Below are 20,372 nucleotides of genomic sequence, written 5' to 3' on the forward strand. Positions count from 1 at the left end.
ACGAGAAGTGAAAAAGCTTGTACGCATCCCGGCGAAATTAAACATTAACTCTCAAAGAATTTACTGATGATGTCTAATCCAAACTAATATTTCGATCAAATTCCAGTTTCCTGATAAATGAGTATGACATTGTGATTTTGAGTGTTCACGACCATGTGAAACTGAGAAAGACAAAATGATAAGTACTTAGTTAATTCATAGACCGTAGTTCTATGGTTAATTGGACCCTTGAATAAAGGAAGACTATTTAAAGTAACCTCGAAGTCGTAGATCTAGAGCTGGCGCGTCGGTGCAATGACAACATATACAATTTTAGGTCATGTCCTCTCATAACATGTACACGTGCGGAACTCTCATATGAGTCAAAGTTCTCGGTAAACAATCCAAAATGATAAACTAATTTCCTTTCCGAGTACGACCCAAACTGCGGAAAAGGCGTTTTTAATTTGTTGGAACCATTTTCAGTGCTGGTGAGCCAACACCGCTAATGACATACACGATTGAGTTCATATACCTTTACCCATTGGCACACGGTGGATTCGTGTATACACTTTGTATTGCTACATGCAGCTAGAGTCTAGAGACGAGATAGACTTATTTTGTCGAAGAGCTCTGTAATTTTGATCCAACTTCTTTCAGACCTGGCATGTTCATTAGACCCTGGACCCGGACACAGCTGAGTGTATTTGGATGATTCCTAAGTCCTAAGCTATTGCAGGCAGGTGACTTGGCTATTGTGATTGTCATTCGGGGTAGCGACTACACACGGAAATAACATTGCCGGCTTCTCATCAGATCAAATCTGTCATTTAGGACTAGGCCTCCGATCTTGGAATACATACCTCTCTTTCTCTCTCTCTTGTCGGAGTCAAGAGTATCGTCAAACATGGGTGATAAGTTTTTGAACGAGGGGCTGAAATATTTCTTTCTGGTAAGTTATGAAATAGCTTTGATTTTTATTTGTTGGTGAACTTCAAAGATATATTCAGTGGACTTGGTGGACTTGGTGGTAGAAACAGGCTTCTTTAAGTCACCGTATTTTAATGGCTGGTGTTAAGGTCGATTTTGATGAGGATTCTTCTAAAAGAGATAATCGCGTTGATGGGTATTACAATAAGAGTACGCGTAACAAGTTTTGAAGAGTTTAAATAATAGTTCTGAAATATAAACTATTCACCAAGAGATTTGAGCCATATTTTTTGTGTTTCTCAATGAAATATGTAGCATACGGTTTTTATACTAGAATTCAAAACTTGACATGGAATAGATCAGGGGCAGATAATTTATGTCACAACTGACATAATGAACGATGTTAGTTTGCGATTCCTGAAAGATAAACCACACTTCATTCCAATTTGAAAAATATAGTTTCATTTACACTAAAGCTATGTACAGTATGATTCATTATGAAAAAGATTATAAACGAGTAGTGTTTCAAATGGATGGCGTCAATTAGCAGTAATTAGTGCATTCCACACCAAATATAGCATGGAGGCCTGTCAGTTTTATATTGTCAGATAAACATACAGATAAACATACGTTCCGGGATGAAACTTTTTTCTGGCATTGTTAAATATAATGTACGCTCGTTAAAGAGAACTGAGTTCAATAACATGACAAATGTACTCCAAAATCAATTACAAATGCATGAACGATTTGTTTAATGGAGATGTACACACATTCAATTTTTTCTTTATAAACTCCCACGGAAGACGTGTTTTTGTTCCCAAGCCGCGGCTTACACAATGCTACCAATTACCATGTTCCACTGACCCGAAAAGCGTTCCAAAATTATCACCGTAATAAATTCCTATCTCCTATTCAACAATAGCCAAGTAGGGCCAAACTAAAGTCAGCTTTACTCAATCACAGAAGTACCCTTGATTTCCAGGCTCTTCTGAGTTTTAAAGCATGTAAGGTGCAAATCTCTGCAACCGTATCACACTAGTTGTTTTTTCTCTTTATGCATCGTTGTATTAAGTGGTTATTAGACATGTTTATTAGTCGTGGCTAAGCGAACCATATTTTGCCTCATCGTCGAAAACTTCAGTTTTTTTTAAAAGTAGGTCTACTTAAACATGTCGCACCTTAAAGAAAACTACCAAAAAAGAAAATATAAGTAGAAAAGGAATTGGGCACTTTGGGCAGCAAGCTAGATCAACATGACATAAAGTGAAAATAGCAAAAGAGAATGAATTAATGCAGACACCAGTTTGCATGGATTGAAGTTTTAGATCTATTATCGATCAAGAGTGCACCAGCATGGCAGGAGATAGAGTGAAATGGAGAGATGTTGAAATCAACCTCCGAACCGGGAGAAGATACTCAGATAGATAGATAGATAGAGATAGATAGATCGATCAAAAGTGGTAGAGAATATTCATGTATCTGATATGTTTTCATCAGTGTAATATAAGGAGGTGGAAGCGGTGGTTAGTTTTTCATAATAACTTCATTGATTTTTAGATGTAATATCCCACAATTCCACCACAATATGACCCATTATATTAATAGCGGTGTAAAACTCAGTTCGGTGCACTCTCGGCTTGTGAATACAGTATAGTATGCATGGAGCTAAAAACACTCCGTGGTATATTTATGAGACTAAATTGAGGTGAAAAGTCCTCTGGTTCTTTGTTTTGTGGATTTGTTCAACTCTCTTTTGTCCTGTGACGGATAACAATGGCCCCTGATGTCTAGTTTCCTGCTTGGCTGGGCCTTATTTCCTGTTCCTCGACGGGAGGAAAGGTCCTATCTATGGACAATGCATGACGGCAGTCTGAGATGATCGAGCACGTTATTATACAAGACCAGTGATTACGTAATCAGACAATTCGTCATTGATGAGAAAAATCAAGGTCTCCCTTTTATGTCAGTGCCTTGATCGCATTTTGACAGCCGTTTGAAAGGGGGAGGGGGGTTCTTTCAGAAGATTGGTTTCGAAAATGGATCAGAAAGAGATAATAGAAAAGAAGAGAGAGAGAGAGAGAGAGAGAGAGAGAGAGAGAGAGGGGGGATGTTTATATATAAAGATATATATATATATATATATATATATATATATATATATAGAGAGAGAGAGAGAGAGAGAGAGAGAGAGAGAGAGAGAGAGAGAGGGAGAGGATAGATATCGAGAAGAGAGAAATAAATAGGCAATGCCTAGAGAGAAGGTGGAATAAGAAGTAGGCCTACATTGGTTTACAAACTCAACACCCCACAGTAAGCCATGTCAGTAAATACATTTTCAATTTGAAACTTCCCTATAACCCACCTTTTTAAGAAACGTTTTCCCCCCATTCGTCCTAAATTTCCCTTCCTAATCCCAAACAGGACGAAAAAAAAGGAAAGAATAACATGTTAAACATTTGACTTTACACCCGATATGACAAAGCAATGAAATATTGACACAGTCAACTGATTGTTTGTTCAAACACAAGGGAAATGTTGTTCTCTGGATAATAAACCATTTTTGCTGTAATTTGACCTTGTTCCGTGGGAGCGCCGCGATGATGATTGTTTAAATTACTCATGCTGCACATACATGAACGTTGTATCCTTCATAAGGAAAATGTAATATTATCATTACTATTTTTTATTATTATCATTATTATTATTATCATTATTATCTTAATTATTATTATCTTTATCATAATTGATATTATGATCATCATAATTGTTATCATCGTTAGCAATATTATCGTTGTTTTAACTTTCGGCTACAAAGTAACGGCAACGCAAAGGGAAACGGAAATACGGGGAATGATAGGAGGAAGTTTAATTGTATTTATTTTTCCAGTTATGACGATCCATTGTCTGAGTAAAGTTTATTGTAATGTCGTGCATGTCATGAACAAACAACAAAAAGAGCTAAGAAAATACATTACATGTAAAGAGAAATAAATGAAAAGATCAATCTAAAAGATCGTCAAATAAAATTGTATTTTTAAACCATAATATACAAATTCATCTTATACTAGCGTACAAAGGGTGAAGGTGTTAGCATCAATAAAGTTACAACGTACCCAGTGACCTGAAACATTGTGACCTGAAACAATAACACAATTTACAAAAATCATTTACTGACTGAAAACGACTATTGGTGTATGCCGATATATTTATAATTGCACAGTCATGGGACTTGTGTAATCTGAATTGCGTGGGTTTGCCCAATAATTTAGTCTGAATATATCAACTGTAATACGAATCGGAATCCCATGTATAATATGTAGTTGGCTTTGAAAAAACAAAATCCGGATGAAACTAATGAGGACATTTTGTGGAATCATCGCGATTCTGTTACTATATAAACTTGATGAACGAAAGTCAGGGTTTCCTTTCTAGCGAGGAAGTTCAAAGTACGTATTTAGGTATTGACTTTATAAAAAAATAAAAAAAAATAAAAAGATTATCATTAGGTATGTTTACGGCACCTTATCCTGTCAGGCTTACTTTCACAAGCCACTCGGACTTGTAGACACAGTCTGGGGACATGGCGACTCAAAGGCACTACTGAAAAAAACAGAAGCAGAACAAAGAGGATGTTTCGGATGTATGTTTAAGTTGTGCCTAAACATATCGCATACATAATTGAGCATCGATTTCATTATGTTTCAAGAAAATTAATGTTTCTACCGACTGTTTTTTTTTCTTTCTCATGTCCGGTGATATTGTCACTCATATTACTTTGAATCGGATAATACTTTTTATATTGAAAGCGAAAACGAAATAAAAACATAGAAAATCTCTAGAATATGGTCTTTGGGGCATATATTTAGTTTTTTCCTCCATGACTGTATCCCGATGAATTTGGGTGTAAATGTCTGAACGGGAAGATCAAAATCAGATTCAAGCTCTATTCATATATATATATATATATATATCAATTGTACATGTAGTTGATAAATTATGAAAAGTAGATATCTATACCGTTTACATAATTGTATAGGTTCTATTATTATATTGAGTTCTGAACACAGCTGGAGGGGGAAAGAGGGGGAGGGGGAGGCTTCTGCGCATGCCTTGAGTTAGCGCCCCATAGTTATTTTAGACAGTTAGGGGTAGTTTTTTATTTTCAATTCCATTCCTACTTGTGATGCCGGTTGCAGATCAGAATTATTTAGCATTGTGTGCATTATTTAACAGTTACAAACAAAAAACATTCCGGTAAAATAACCTTAGCAGTCACTGTATGTTGCTGAAAAAAACTTCATTGACCATTACACTAAATCGATTAAATCTATTCGAAGAATGGGACATTGCATTATCTGTAAATCACAATTTCTTTTGCTCGCGTCTTCACCACACTTTACACCATTTTTTGCAGGCTATTTTCTCCTGCATCCTGTTTATGTCATCGGAAGACGGTAGACCAATTTTCATTGTTATTTCCACGAAAATAGTCGATATCACTTCATTGTCATCCTGTGGGAATACAACGTTTCGAGTACCGGACTTCATTTTAGTCGTCTCATTGCCGGCGTACGTGACAGAATAAGATGTTTGTCTTCAGATGATTAATGTCTCTGATTTGTAGTACATAATTATACAAAGGGGTTTTCACATTATTTCGTGTCAAAATCTTTAGAATATTGTTTTGATTTACGTGTCTGTTTGAATGTGTCTAATGAAGCCGTTGGAACTTTGCTTGTCAGTTGCACAATTAAAAAGAGTTAGAACGTGACATTTTTTTGTTAAAATAAGTAATGATACAGTACTCTATAGCACACAAAGGTTTTCATGTTAAGTGTTAAACGTCTACCTTTTTGTGGTGTTGGTGGTGTTGAGGGGGAGGTGCGGGTGCCATTACACCCATGTACCTCCATATTTACTTGAAATCGATTGAACCTGATGTTAATAATTATATTCTCTGTAAAATCATTGAGAATCATTATCCAATATGCCTCCATCCCTCCCCTTTCTCCTCTACCTACATGTATAATATCTTCTTTACTGCTCTCAATTTCCTCAGCTTGACTATCCATGTCAATCAAGTAAATGCATGAAATAATTATATTTATACCAGGAGCGATTTTAGAAGAATAATGGGGTTCTTACTTTCATTTTCTAATTGTGCCTGGCAATTTTATTTTGTGTTAGGGGGGGGGGGGGGGTGGGATTAAGCCTACCCCGCCCCAAAAGATTGCTACCTATTTTTGTAGACAATTTGTTTTGATTTGCTGGTGTTTCGAACACAGGAAGCGCTTTGAGGATTTTGCGCGGCCTACATTACAATACATTTTCTGTGAGGGATATATAGTAATGATATTCATGTATATATAGAATTTATAATTCTATCAAGACAGCGTACACATTGAATAAGTAGTTAAAGGCTATATTTTCTGTTCTGTCCGTGGACTTTGTTTTGGAAATGTTATGACCTGGTCAGTTGTCTATGACCAGATGTTATTGATCAAGGTGTCAAATTAAAGAAAGATGATAAGCCATCATAATAATTATGAGTAGCTTTGACTAGTAGTTAATATCACTAATCATCCACCCCCCCTCTCTCTCTCTCTCTTTCTCTCTCTCTCTCTCTCTCTCTCTCTCTATCTCTCTCTCTCTCTCTCTCTCTCTCCCTTTCTCTCACTCTTTCTCCCATAGCTGCTATGGCTGGCTGCAAACGTTGCATACTGGGTGGTAACGTTTCTTGTATACGAGCAAGGACCACAGTACTTCTACATCAGGCGTATCACCGGGGTAAGATTGACTTTTGCTTCTTCTTTGCATCTATAATTATGAGACAGATCTGATTTATTTAATTTTTTAACAATTTAAATTTGCATCTATAATTATGAGACAGATCTGAGTTATTCAACTATTTAACTTTGCATCGATAATTATAAGACAGAGTTATTTAACTTGTTAACTATTTAACTTTGCATCTATAATTATGAGACAGATCTGAGTTATTTAACTTTTTAACTTTTTAACTTTGCATCTATAATTATGAGACAGATCTGAGTAACAATTAACTTCTTGAGGGCCATCGATCTAACCTTGTTAGTTAATTTTTTTCTTCTTCTGAAAATCAACATAATAAGTCAAGCAGATTCATAAAGGGTGATACAAATATGGCCATATATGTACCGGTACATGATGTAGATGTAATATTTTTAATGAAGAAATGAATAGCAGTGAAGGGATTTTTTAAATCATCGAATCGGCGTACGTTTTCCCTTTCAGTAAAAAACAAACAATCATCATCAATGATGCAATCAGTATAAAATTATAAAAAGTAAAACATTCAGATATAAAGACATTGGAAGCGATATTTGAATCAGTAACAGGAACAAGGAAATAAAAAATAAGAATAGAAACATTGTTGAGACGTTAGGTGCTTCAAGTCAAGTTGGGCAAAATGAAGAGAAAGATTAACGACGCATTGAACAATTTCCTTGCCTTTTTTAAGTGGAGTCAAGTGAATACATTTATAACAATTAATGTTTATTTGTATATCTCTTATTGATTAATGTTTATTTGTATATCTCTCATTGATTAATGTTTATTTGTAGATCTCTCATTGATTAATGTTTATATTCTATATCTCGTATTAATTAATGTTTATTTGTGTATCTCTTATTGATTAATGTTTATTTGTATATCTCTCATTGATTAATGTTTATTTGTACATCTCTCATTGATTAATGTTTATTTTCTATATCTCTTATTGATTAATGTTTATTTTTATATCTCGTATTAATTAATGTTTATTTGTATATCTCTCATTGATTAATGTTTATTGGTAGATCTCTCATTGATTAATGTTTATTTGTATATCTCTTATTGATTAATGTTTATTTGTATATCTCTTATTGATTAATGTTGATTTGTACATCTCTCATTGATTAATGTTTATTTTCTATATCTCTTGTTGATTAATGTTTATTTGTATATCTCGTATTAATTAATGTTTATTTTTATATCTCTTATTGATTAATGTTTATTTTTATATCTCGTATTAATTAATGTTTATTTGTATATCTCTTATTGATTAATGTTTATTTGTACATCTCTCATTAATTAATGTTGATTTGTATATCTCTCATTGATTAATGTTTATGTTTATAACTTTTATTGATTAGGTTGGTCTCTCGATAGCAAAGGCATCAGGGGCAACGTTAAACCTGAACAGTATGATCATCTTACTACCTATCTGTCGTAATCTTATCTCTTTCTTCAGAGGATCATGTGCTACCAACACGGTAAGTTTGGATTTAACCCATTGCTTACTGAACCTGGTGGTCCCTTTGTTAAGTCTACGGTGAATTAGATAATTTAGTAGTCAACGAGTTAATTAATGAGAGGCACAACTTAGTGATAGACCGAACCCACGGCCAAACAATCTCGGCTATACAATACAGAGAAGAAAGGGAAAAGTAAATGTAAACTTCATATTGGTATGTAAGAGAGTTTTGAAATATAGTTTAACGCTTCTTAATAAAAGGGAACAGGGTTTTGAGATGTTGTGGTTCCTGCTTGCGAGCTCATTTGACAATCCGGTTCTACCCTTCCACCACTGCAAAAATATATATCAATGAATGACACCTACTCTGATTTACCCATTTTATCTGCTATGAACTCTTATTATTTGACAATAATCCTCATACTTGGCCATGAAATAGGTATAATAATATGGTTATTTATATAGCGCTGGTATCCGTCAGGCTCTGACGCTCATGGCGCTTTACACATTACCCTGGTCGTAGCCGAGCTACCAAATTAACTAGCGCAAAGCATATCAGGTACCCATTTACACCTGGGTGGAGAATGGCAAATGTAGTTTAACGTCTTGCCAAAGGATATTAATGACGCGGCGGGACTTGAACCCCGTACCTTGTGATCTGCAGTCGGGTGACCACTAGTTCACTTATCCACTAGACCATTTATGACAATGTTTTTCTTAACTTCTTGAGAAAATAACAACAACAACAACAACAACAATCCCATTTATGAGACACCATTTCGACATGTCATTCACAGCTTTGTAGGCGGAGTGTCCGACGTCAGCTTGACAAGAACCTGACCTTTCACAAGACGGTGGCCTACATGATCGTCATCTGGACGATCGTTCACGTGGTCGCCCACGCCTTCAACTTCCGAAACCTCTACAACCACTACCTCTGCGTGACCACGAACAATGATGACTTATGCGATGGCATCTCTGCGATCGGTCGCAAGTTCACAGTTAAACCCGAGGACAATTGGTTGAATCCTATCCAAGGTGCTAAGGTTGGTTTTCATTTTATTGACAGGATTCTCCCTTCTTGAGCTACATCCATTCTACTTATAATATTTCCACCATGACATGGATGAATATACCGGAATAGTAAACAGAGATTAATAGCAATTGACATCGGCATGAAAATAAAATATAATCGTAATTCTTTCAATTTCAGTTTCTATTTATTATCCCGGACACTTCGCTACTGGAACATGTAGAATATAGTTATACCATAGAGCTGTGATACATTATGGATGTGGGAAAAAATAAGAAAAGAAAAGGTATTTCACTTTTCAAACGCTTCAGAAAGTTTCTGGTAAGGATTGTTCAAATTAAGCTCTGTGTAATTAGAAATATTTTCACCAGTTTTTCCCACTATTTTCTTAAGCTGTAAATTTGTCTGAAACGTAGAAGCTTTAAGAAGAATTTGGTAATCATAAATAATGAAATAAATCGATCGATTATTGAACATATTTCATCCGTTTCTTACCTCCCCTTTCCCCTTGATCCATAGAACCTTCCGGCAGGACTTGGTCTAATTGAGCAGGCCCTGATCCCAATCGCTGGATGGTCTGGAGCTGTTCTCACCTTAGTCCTTATACTTATGTTCTCATCTGCTACAGAATTCATCAGGTCAGAATTAGCGATTTATTTCAATACATTTCAATTTCAATTTCGGTTCAATTTGTTTTGTGTTATACCATTAAGTTCATTGGATCTCACTAATAATCGCCGTCTTATGTCCCTTTGCACTACCGTATTCATCAAATTATTGCATTTGATTTAAAAAAAAAAATATTATAACATATCAAATTAAATTTCATTCATTTTTACATAGGTTATTGATTCATTAGGTTGAGGTCAATGAAATCAATTTTTTTTTACAGTCAATATGTTTTAATTTAAACCGATTAAATTCTTTATTCAGATCTGAAATATAAATTAAGATCATTAAAACTTTTCTCTTCCTTTATAAATAAAAGCAACTGGGCCTAACCTAAAATGAAGGCCATTGGGACAAACTGTCCTTCATTATTATCCACGCTTAATTTTTATTTACACATAGTTCTTAAATTCACAAATTAAGTCTTGTAAATCTTGTAATGCCTAATGATCACATAATTATATAATTATCTTGCTCCTAATTTTAGGCGTTCTTATTTCGAGACCTTCTGGATCACCCATCACCTCTTCATCGTCTACTTCGCCATGTTGCTTGCCCACGGTGTCGGGTAAGTTGGATATGCCCTTACCTATACAATGGGTTATCCATAAACCAGGGGAAGTTGAAAAGTATGGAAGCAGTTTTACGCCCATGTGTGACACCTTCTACGGCTAATGGGAGTCCCTATTGGACCTGCAAAGGGGAGGGGGTGCGAGAAACGTGACTGTCGGACAAATATTTGCCAACCACTTATTTTCCCCCTTTTTTGTAAGAAGCAAAGAAACAGATAAACATTGTAATGCTATAAATAGAAATCTTAAAACGTTGAATAAACATACTGGACATTCTAGAATAAAGGGCATTTGTGAAGTATTTAAAAGAGAAATTGCATCTTTTGTATATTGTTCTCTTTATTGAGTGCGTTTCGGAATGAAAAACTTGGACTGAAATATAAAGTTGCCGAAAAATACACAGTTGCCCATAAAGTTTTTTTTTCACCTTCTTCCATGATATGATTGTGACAATAATAGTTTATTCTTGTTAGATAAAGTTAATACATTCTCATAACTTCATTGATCAATCTAAATAGTCAAAGAGATTGTTCAATAAAGTTGATCTATCCATTATTCTTACAATTACCTCATGAAAAAGAGGTTAAAAAATGTATTTCAACTTTATGGGCAATAGTGTATATTCCTTGTAGAATCTTTCTTTTCTCTCATCGGGTTGTATCTGTACTGGTTATCTTGATAGTTTTGTTTAGTCATAGTTCCCGGAATGTTAAAGTTATACAAAGCTGAGCAAACGTGAGCATTTTGAGACGAAATGGAACTTATTATCACTTATTATTATTATTTCTTTATTACAACAAAAACTTGAGATTGGATTTCAAATAAAAATAAAAATACAAGCAAATAGATAACAATGGTATAAATAGCTTGAACAAAGTAAAATCTAATACATAAATAATGATGATATTTTAAAAAAAAAACAGGTCACAAACATTACATTGATTCAGAATCGATTTTCAGGCAAAGTTTCATACCATACTCGATACGAGAAGTCCATCACAAACACGTTATCATATGAATCTTTAAACCCTCATGTCTCTTCATAAAACAATTGCAATTATATTTCTTTCGATCTTCCAGAGGCATCATCCGATCTCAGACGAACCTCGAACGTCATGACGTAGTATTCTGTTCTGAAAACCTTGATGAATGGAGTTCTACTTCTCAACAGTGTGAGGATCCTGTATTCAAAGATGGATCAGCTGCAGTGAGTACCTCAATCATATCATATCGCATTTTATAGTCTGTGGCGGATCCTTAGAGGAGGGTGGATGGATAATTCATATGTCCACGGCAAGTGTCCCAATCTTGCATACCTCAAGTACATATTAAAGGGGAAGTCCACCCTGATATTTAGTTGGTTTTAATAGAAGCCAAAAGATGAGAGAAACAGGTCAGTTAAAGTTTGAGCAAAAATCGATTAAAAATAAGTAAGTTATGAATTATTGAAGGTGCAATCAATCACATTGGCAACTCTCATTTGAGATCCACTCCTATTGCCCTGTACTCAAAAGTTTATATTTTCCCTTAAGAAAATGTTCAATCATACATTCACCCTAAATATAATTATTGCAAAAATGTAAACAACCCTTGTATGAAACAATTCTATTCCGTAATCAATAACTAAGAAAATGTAAGTTACGACATGTTCTGTACAGAGCAAATTTGAGAGGAGCTCGCAAAATACGTCACAGTGTTACCAATTAGTGTTTCACTGACGACGACTAAATTAATCACAACTTTCCTATTCTTAGTCGGATATTGCTGAAACTTACACTAATTTGTTTTTTTCTCTTTTTTCTGCTCTTATTAAAAACAAACTCAATATTAGGGTGGACTTCCTCATTAAGTCCACAGAGAAAATGTGCCCCTCGTCAGCACGAAACCTATTTTGTTTTGCTTCTTTGCTTGTTAAAGAATTTGGAGTACAAGAGTATCCCCAAAATGGCAGACGCCTTTTCCAAAATATCTTTCGCACGCGTGCCCCATTAACATAAAGTTGTTTTTCTTATTGTAAATCATTCAATCATTCAATCAACCAGTAACTTAGTCAATCAGTCAATCATTCAATAAATTAATCAATCAAGCAATTAATAAATTGATCATTTAGGAACTAAATGATCTGACCCTAATTATTAATCAACGAACCGATTTGTTAACCTTCCTTCGCAGAGTTATAAGTGGGTGAGTGGTCCGCTTTTCATCTACTTGCTTGAAAGGATGATTCGATTTTGGAGGAGCTGTCAGACCGTTACATTAACCAAGGTAACATTTTATGAATGTGTTATGGTACTTTTTGTGTTTTAATGCTCCTGAATAATCGATATTAATACTATTAACTAAAAAAGGGCCCTACACTTTCATAGCGGTAAAACACACGGTGATTGTTGTTAAATCTTATTTTATATCTAATTTCATGAAAAGCTGAATCATAGAGAAAAAAAAACGAAAAAAATATCATATTTTGACTTGTACAAAAGAAAATGCAAAGGGGCAATGTTACGAAAAGAAGCAACAAAAATCAGCAACCCCCAATAATGATAATAAATTCATTAGCCTTTTATCTGGGTCTTATATTTGAAAGGTTATGAACAATTTTCTGTTATATAATTATTTTTTTGTTGGGGGGGGGGGGCACGGGCAGGCTGCCCCCCCCCCCATTTCTTCCAGTGCATACCTTGCCATTCCATTGACTTTGAATACAAAATAACCTTCGAATTCTGGCTTTGAATTACAGGTTGTAAAGCATCAATCGAAGGTGATTGAGCTTCAGATGAAGAAGAAAGGATTCAAGATGGAGGCTGGTCAGTACATCTTTCTCAAATGTCCCTCCATCTCACACGTGCAGTGGCATCCATTTACTCTTACATCGGTGAGTGTCACACAGGATAGTTGCCAATTTGAACATTCCAATCAGTCAATTAGCCTTCTTGTATGCAAATGCAAGATTTCAACAATTCAAACCTAAACAAAACCTCAATACTCGCTTCTCATTATACATTTTTTCTAGACCAGCTATGTCATTTGTATTTACAGTTGTACTGAATATAATTAATGGATTATTCGTTATTTTATTTTCATAAAATGTAACGTACAGTTTACCAATTCCATTTCACAATATAACAATAAAGGCGTAGGCGATGAGGGGGAGGGGGGGGGGGGGGGGGGGGAGGGCTGCAGCTTTCTGATTATTTTTTATTTTTTTTATATTTTTATATTTTTTTAACAGCTTCAATACTAGGTCGATCGTCAACTCATATTCGGGCAGCTACATGTTTAGTGAATGCCCGAATATGTTTATGTTTAATAAATATAACAAAGCCTTTTTTTTCTTCCAGAAACTGGAAAGTTGTGTTTTCGAGCAAATGGCGTCAGTCCCGACCCCTCACAACATTTTGCTCATACGCCTATGCATACAACCATATATCATCCTTATAAATAGTTAATTTGATAACTATTACAGCATTTTTCCCAAATTGTTAACCTTATAACAACATTTCTTGACGGTTTAATTTTATGAGGGTAGCTGGATGAAGGAAAAGGGTAATCTATTTTATAATGAAAGTTTATCGTTTGTCTTTAGGCTCCTGAAGACGATCATTTCAGTGTTCATATCCGTGTTGTTGGTGACTGGACCAGGGACCTGTTCAAAGCAATGGGAGCAGACAAACCAGAACAGCAATCTCAAGAAGAACTAGCCAGGTATTTTACAGAGAAATAAGAATAGTTAAAGCTATATAATAGTTAAGAACAAATTTCGTACTTCCCCTCATTTCGCCCAAAGATAGAGTCTCGTTCTTTCTTTCTACCCTTCTCTTCCCTCATTCTCCCTCTCCTTTTCTTCCATCGCCCTCTGCTCGCTCTCTCTCTCTTTCTTCCATCGCCCTCTTCTCGCTCTCTCTTTATTCCATCGCCCTCTTCTCGCTCTCTCTCTTTCTTCCTTCGCCTTCTTCTCGCTCTCTCTTTCTTCCATCGCCCTCTTCTCGCTCTCTCTTTCTTACATCGCCCTCTTCTCGCACTCTCTCTCTTTATTCCATCGCCCTCTTCTCGCTCTCTCTCTCTTTATTCCATCGCCCTCTTCTCGCTCTCTTTTTCTTCCATCGCCCTCTTCTCGCTCTCTCTCTCTTTATTCCATCGCCCTCTTCTCGCTCTCTCTCTTTCTTCCATCGCCCTCTTCTCACTCTCTCTTTCTTCCATCGCCCTCTTCTCTCTCTCTCTCTTTCTTCCTTCGCCTTCTTCTCGCTCTCTCTCTCTCTCTCTCTTTATTCCATCGCCCTCTTCTCGCTCTCTCTTTCTTCCATCGCCCTCTTCTCGCTCTCTTTTTCTTCCATCGCCCTCTTCTCGCTCTCTCTTTCTTACATCGCCCTCTTCTCGCACTCTCTCTCTTTATTCCATCGCCCTCTTCTCGCTCTCTCTCTCTTTATTCCATCGCCCTCTTCTCGCTCTCTTTTTCTTACATCGCCCTCTTCTCGCTCTCTCTCTCTTTATTCCATCGCCCTCTTCTCGCTCTCTCTCTCTTTATTCCATCGCCCTCTTCTCGCTCTCTCTCTCTTTATTCCATCGCCCTCTTCTCGCTCTCTCTCTCTTTATTCCATCGCCCTCTTCTCGCTCTCTTTTTCTTCCATCGCCCTCTTCTCGCTCTCTCTTTCTTACATCGCCCTCTTCTCGCTCTCTCTCTCTTTATTCCATCGCCCTCTTCTCGCTCTCTCTCTCTTTATTCCATCGCCCTCTTCTCGCTCTCTTTTTCTTACATCGCCCTCTTCTCGCTCTCTCTCTCTTTATTCCATCGCCCTCTTCTCGCTCTCTCTCTCTTTATTCCATCGCCCTCTTCTCGCTCTCTCTCTTTCTTCCATCGCCCTCTTCTCACTCTCTCTTTCTTCCATCGCCCTCTTCTCTCTCTCTCTCTTTCTTCCTTCGCCTTCTTCTCGCTCTCTCTCTCTCTCTCTTTATTCCATCGCCCTCTTCTCGCTCTCTCTTTCTTCCATCGCCCTCTTCTCGCTCTCTTTTTCTTCCATCGCCCTCTTCTCGCTCTCTCTTTCTTACATCGCCCTCTTCTCGCTCTCTCTCTCTCTCTTTCTTCCATCGCCCTCTTCTCGCTCTCTTTTTCTTCCATCGCCCTCTTCTCGCTCTCTCTCTCTTTATTCCATCGCCCTCTTCTCGCTCTCTCTCTCTTTATTCCATCGCCCTCTTCTCGCTCTCTCTTTCTTCCATCGCCCTCTTCTCGCTCTCTTTTTCTTCCATCGCCCTCTTCTCGCTCTCTCTCTCTTTCTTCCATCGCCCTCTTCTCGCTCTCTCTTTCTTCCATCGCCCTCTTCTCGCTCTCTCTCTTTCTTCCATCGCCCTCTTCTCGCTCTCTCTCTTTAATCCATCGCCCTCTTCTCGCTCTCTCTCTTTAATCCATCGCCCTCTTCTCGCTCTCTCTCTTTAATCCATCGCCCTCTTCTCGCTCTCTCTCTTTAATCCATCGCCCTCTTCTCTCTCTCTCTCTCTCTCTCTTTATTCCATCGCCCTCTTCTCGCTCTCTCTCTTTCTTCCATCGCCCTCTTCTCGCTCTCTCTCTCTTTCTTCCATCGCCCTCTTCTCGCTCTCTCTCTTTCTTCCATCGCCCTCTTCTCGCTCTCTCTCTTTAATCCATCGCCCTCTTCTCGCTCTCTCTTTCTTCTTCAATATCTCTCTACATATATACATGTATCTCTCATCATCTCTCATTCGCTACGTGTCTGTGATGCAACTGGTAGAGAAATCTAATTACAGTCAAGCCTGTCTATAGCGACCGCCCAAGGGGAACAAAAATGGCCTTTGTAGACAGGTGGTCACTGAAGCAGGTTTGTCTGTAATTAGGTAAGAGCGTGCACGATTGTTGTAACTGAGAGTCATTTAATGAGATTATTGACTTCTCGTTTGCTAATTTTTCCTCCATTTTTGTACATTATTAAATTCTTCTTCATAGAGTTGCGGTTGATGGTCCGTTTGGTACAGCTAGTATTGATATCTTCAAGTACGAGGTTGCTATCTGTGTAGGTGCTGGAATCGGCGTAACACCCTTCGCTTCCATCCTCAAATCTATCTGGTATGTTGTTTCTTCATTGTCTACAAAAAAAATCAACATTTTGTTCTTGCTCAGGTATTGGAAGAAAAAATACAAACAAACATTCGTCTACGACATGTTTTTATCTTTAAATACACATAAATGTCATTCTGGATTTAAAAAGATCTTATTTATATTTATTTATTTTATTTATTATTTTGAAGGGGGGGGGGGGGGGGGGACATATTGGAGATCACTTCGTTTGGAGTGAAATCAACTTTCAAAATAGCCAGTGACACATGTAGTTGATTCCACTCTTAATAATATTAATCAAACCACTTCTTGGAGTTGATTTCTCGATAATTTTATATCAATTTCCCCATAAGTGATCTCAAATTTTCACTCTTTTGAATTCAGAGAAATAACCATTACCACAATCATCATCATCGTTATAACAAGACTGTGAACAAAGTAATCAGGAATCAAATTTCAACTCTATAACAGGAAAGAGGCATGCCAAATGGTAAAATATTTTATATCGGACTTGTCAATGGTCAACGGAAAAAAGGAAGAAAAGGGATTGGGTAATTGGATACATGATGTTCATGACTTGTTATATCGCCCTCTACAGGCTGAAGAGTGTAAACAACAGCGCCTCTCTGAAGCTGAAGAAGGTGTACTTCTTCTGGATCTGTCCCGATACCAATGCCTTTGAGTGGTTCTCAACTCTCCTCGACTCGATTGACACTCACTTCACTGAACAGGGCAAACCTGACTTCCTGAAATACTACATCTATCTCTCCCGGGGCTGGAACAATACACAGGTAGGTCAAAGTTCACATCAGGACAATTACTCACGGACAAGGACAACTACCACAGACAACTACCCCCGGATAATTACCCTGACATCAATCCCCGTTAACTTGTCTCAATCGCTCTAAGAAAACTTCCTGGTGGGTGACTTTATCAAGCGTATGCTTTTCAAAACATCTTCGAAGAGACCTTTTGAAAAAAATGAAAGTCCTTTCCCTGTACTTTAGGCATATATAAGTATAAACTTTAGGCATATAAGTGTAAAACTCAGGCGGGTAGATATGAAAGAAGAAATTTGCCACACCCATTTTTAGAACAAAAGTGTTTATCGAAATGTACGCTATGTGCTTGACTTACGAGGATTATTAAATTTTGGTCTTCAAATATTCAAAATGTGAAGAATGCATCTTTGAAAACAAAACCGAGAAAAAGACCAACGTTTCAAAGGACAACATTGATTTTAGATTAAATCTCATTCTCACAATCAAATTTAAAGTTCATTCTTTCCGAAGTACGAATTACTCTAAAATCATTCTCATCATAACTAACTATTGAAATAAAATAATTCAATGAGACTGCACCTATCATTATGATCTTGCTTCCCAAACATTTTAGACTCATTTTCGATTTATGTACTTCTCAAGTTAAACAGCATCTTTAACATGTTAACTCAATATTTCGTTTCTCTCTACCAGGCAAAGAACATTTACCTACAAGAGGAGCAAGAGATAGACGCCATCACCGGTCTAAGACAGAAAACCCACTATGGTCGTCCTAAGTGGGACTCCAACTTCAAGATGATTGCAGAGGAGAACCCAAGGTTAGTTATTTTATTATCAATAACCATGGCAACAATTTCACAAGAAATTACAAACTGATGGATCATAATAACCAAGCTAATGTGTATATTACGATAATTGCATTATAAACCTGAGGTATTCATGGCAAAAGACAAGGCTGTTATCGCTATGGTATTCCTATAAGATGATGATAGTATGATACAGAGAGGAAGAGTACTAATCCATTGATCTTCAAGCCCAAAACCTGTCGGGGGCGGTTCTAGCGTTTCGCTAAGGGGGTGGGGGGGGGGGGGAGGGTCGACCCAATGACGATGCAGAGCGGCGAGGCGATTATTTTGTATTTATCTATTTTTTGTTTTTGTTTGGGGGGTGACCCAATGACGATGCAGACACTGTGTGGGTCTGGACCACATGATGGCATTTTTCTATGCACATCACATTTTCACTTGGCAGCAAAAGGGGGAGGGGGTGGTACACCCCCATAACCCCCCCCCCCACCCCCGCCTGTCACATCATGCATTGCTAACCAAATACTAAATGACATGTTTGGGTAAAAACTAGAGGAATCCCTTTTAAAACGTTCATGTGTTCGAATGTTTTTGCTTTACCTAATATCTTTTGATATTTAATTTTTTATTTTATCTATTTAAATTATTTATTATTTCTTAATGTTCCAGGACGAGTATCGGTGTTTTCTTCTGCGGTCCTAAAGCCCTATCATCAGTACTCCATGAGAACGCCAATAAGTTTACCAGCTTGACTCCTGATGGCGCTAAGTTTTTCTACAACAAGGAAAACTTCTAAGCATCAAGAACCAATGGGCATTACGAATGTAGAACTTTTAGACACCATCAGCCAATGAGTGCTACAACAAGGAAACTTCTTAATACCACCAACCAATAAGCGCGACGACGCTATCAGCCAATCAACGCTCTGATTTGTTTTCCAGAACACCATCAACCAATCAGCGTTACGACATGCAAACTTCTACACACTGTCAACCAATCAGCGCTGCGACTGATAAAAGTCTTTTATCAACGTCAACCAATAAGGGTCATACCTCGGGCACCTTGTACACATTGTATGAATAGGTGCACACTATATCCAACGTTATAATTATCATTTCTTTATCATTCCATTTTCATCATTATAACACAGACATTCCCCTAATCGAGACAATTATAAACAGTCACTATACCATGTATTGTATTTGATTGTAGTTTTATTTCTACGAAATAGAAAAGGTGTCACATTTACAGATTGTGTACTAATGTATCTTCAACCGCCATATTCATGCTTAGAATGCGTTGAAAAAGTTGAGGGGAAGAAGATAAGATGTGCATGAATGTGATCTTACTTCAAATACAGTAAAGTCATTTTGAGGTATAAATTAGAACAACGTTTATATTTCCTATAGAAATTGATATAAAATTATAAAGACCAAGGCATATCATTAAAGGTAAAGACCAGTATTGGAAACGCCCCAATTTCAAAAAATGAAATGGAAGCTCTCATTACCAATCATGTGAAAGAATTTGTTTTGACTAATACATGATGATAAAAATTTGCCGGGAAACCGCCTACTAATTCATATATTTGGTAAATTTGTTTCTCTCATGGTCTGTGAGAGATATAGGGTAGTCCCATATACATCTTTTTGTGTCCAAGCGCTTGTAACTTTACGAAGAATGGGCCTAATTTCTTATCATTTTGATGATTCCAGAACCTTGCAGATGCTAGATGCTAGATGATCAACCTTTTCTGATCGATTCCACAACGTTTCTTTCACAATGCAATCGCATGACCATAACTGGTCTTTACCTTTAATAAATTTGTATCGTAGAGCTCAAAGAAATGCAAAAATAAAGATAGGCCTATATGTTTATAGTGGTTTTATTTATGTCAAGCTAATAAATTGATATAAATCAATCTAGTGTGATTGAATATTTCAGCATTCCAAACTAAATGGGGCCACTGGGCTTCGAAAACATGATCTGAAGGTATTTTCATACAATACCAAAATAATTAAAGTACTGTCTTGTGTATTTGTCATTCTGATGCATTTACAATATTTTAGATTGATACCTTGTATGAAACCATTTCGTATTTCAAAGTTTAACTTTGCGAATGAAATGAATGACAGAACCCAAAGATAAAGTTTGCATAAAACTTCAACTTCCTAGAAGTTACCGAGTCCTTTATTAATGACGTGAAATGCGCATGATTACTAATCCCTATGGACTGTTAGCCATGGTTGTATAAATTGTCTTAGTGT

At 36.8% G+C, this 20,372-nt stretch overlaps 1 protein-coding gene across 1 annotated transcript; it reads left to right on the forward strand.

The window, feature by feature from the left end:
- Positions 1-458: 458 nt before the first annotated feature.
- LOC757329 (cytochrome b-245 heavy chain) lies at positions 459-19,479 on the forward strand. The gene is made up of 14 exons (XM_030994931.1): positions 459-931; positions 6,601-6,696; positions 8,082-8,201; positions 8,980-9,228; positions 9,735-9,853; positions 10,372-10,452; positions 11,537-11,663; positions 12,629-12,721; positions 13,194-13,328; positions 14,040-14,158; positions 16,407-16,526; positions 17,116-17,308; positions 17,993-18,117; positions 18,775-19,479. The coding sequence occupies exons 1-14, from the start codon at positions 887-889 to the stop codon at positions 18,899-18,901; spliced, it is 1,749 nt and encodes a 582-aa protein (XP_030850791.1). The 5' UTR covers positions 459-886; the 3' UTR covers positions 18,902-19,479.
- Positions 19,480-20,372: the final 893 nt, after the last annotated feature.

Source organism: Strongylocentrotus purpuratus, unplaced genomic scaffold (genome assembly GCF_000002235.5).
Source record: "Strongylocentrotus purpuratus isolate Spur 01 unplaced genomic scaffold, Spur_5.0 spur5_scaffold_21, whole genome shotgun sequence".
NCBI classification, from domain to species: Eukaryota; Metazoa; Echinodermata; class Echinoidea; order Camarodonta; family Strongylocentrotidae; genus Strongylocentrotus; species Strongylocentrotus purpuratus.

Excerpts from the sequence above, each read along its gene's own strand:
- LOC757329 (XM_030994931.1), top strand. The coding sequence starts at position 887 with ATGGGTGATAAGTTTTTGAACGAGGGGCTGAAATATTTCTTTCTG. Across the intron at positions 8,202-8,979 it reads GATCATGTGCTACCAACACG|CTTTGTAGGCGGAGTGTCCG; the intron begins GTAAGTTTGGAT and ends TGTCATTCACAG. Across the intron at positions 16,527-17,115 it reads TCCATCCTCAAATCTATCTG|GCTGAAGAGTGTAAACAACA; the intron begins GTATGTTGTTTC and ends CGCCCTCTACAG.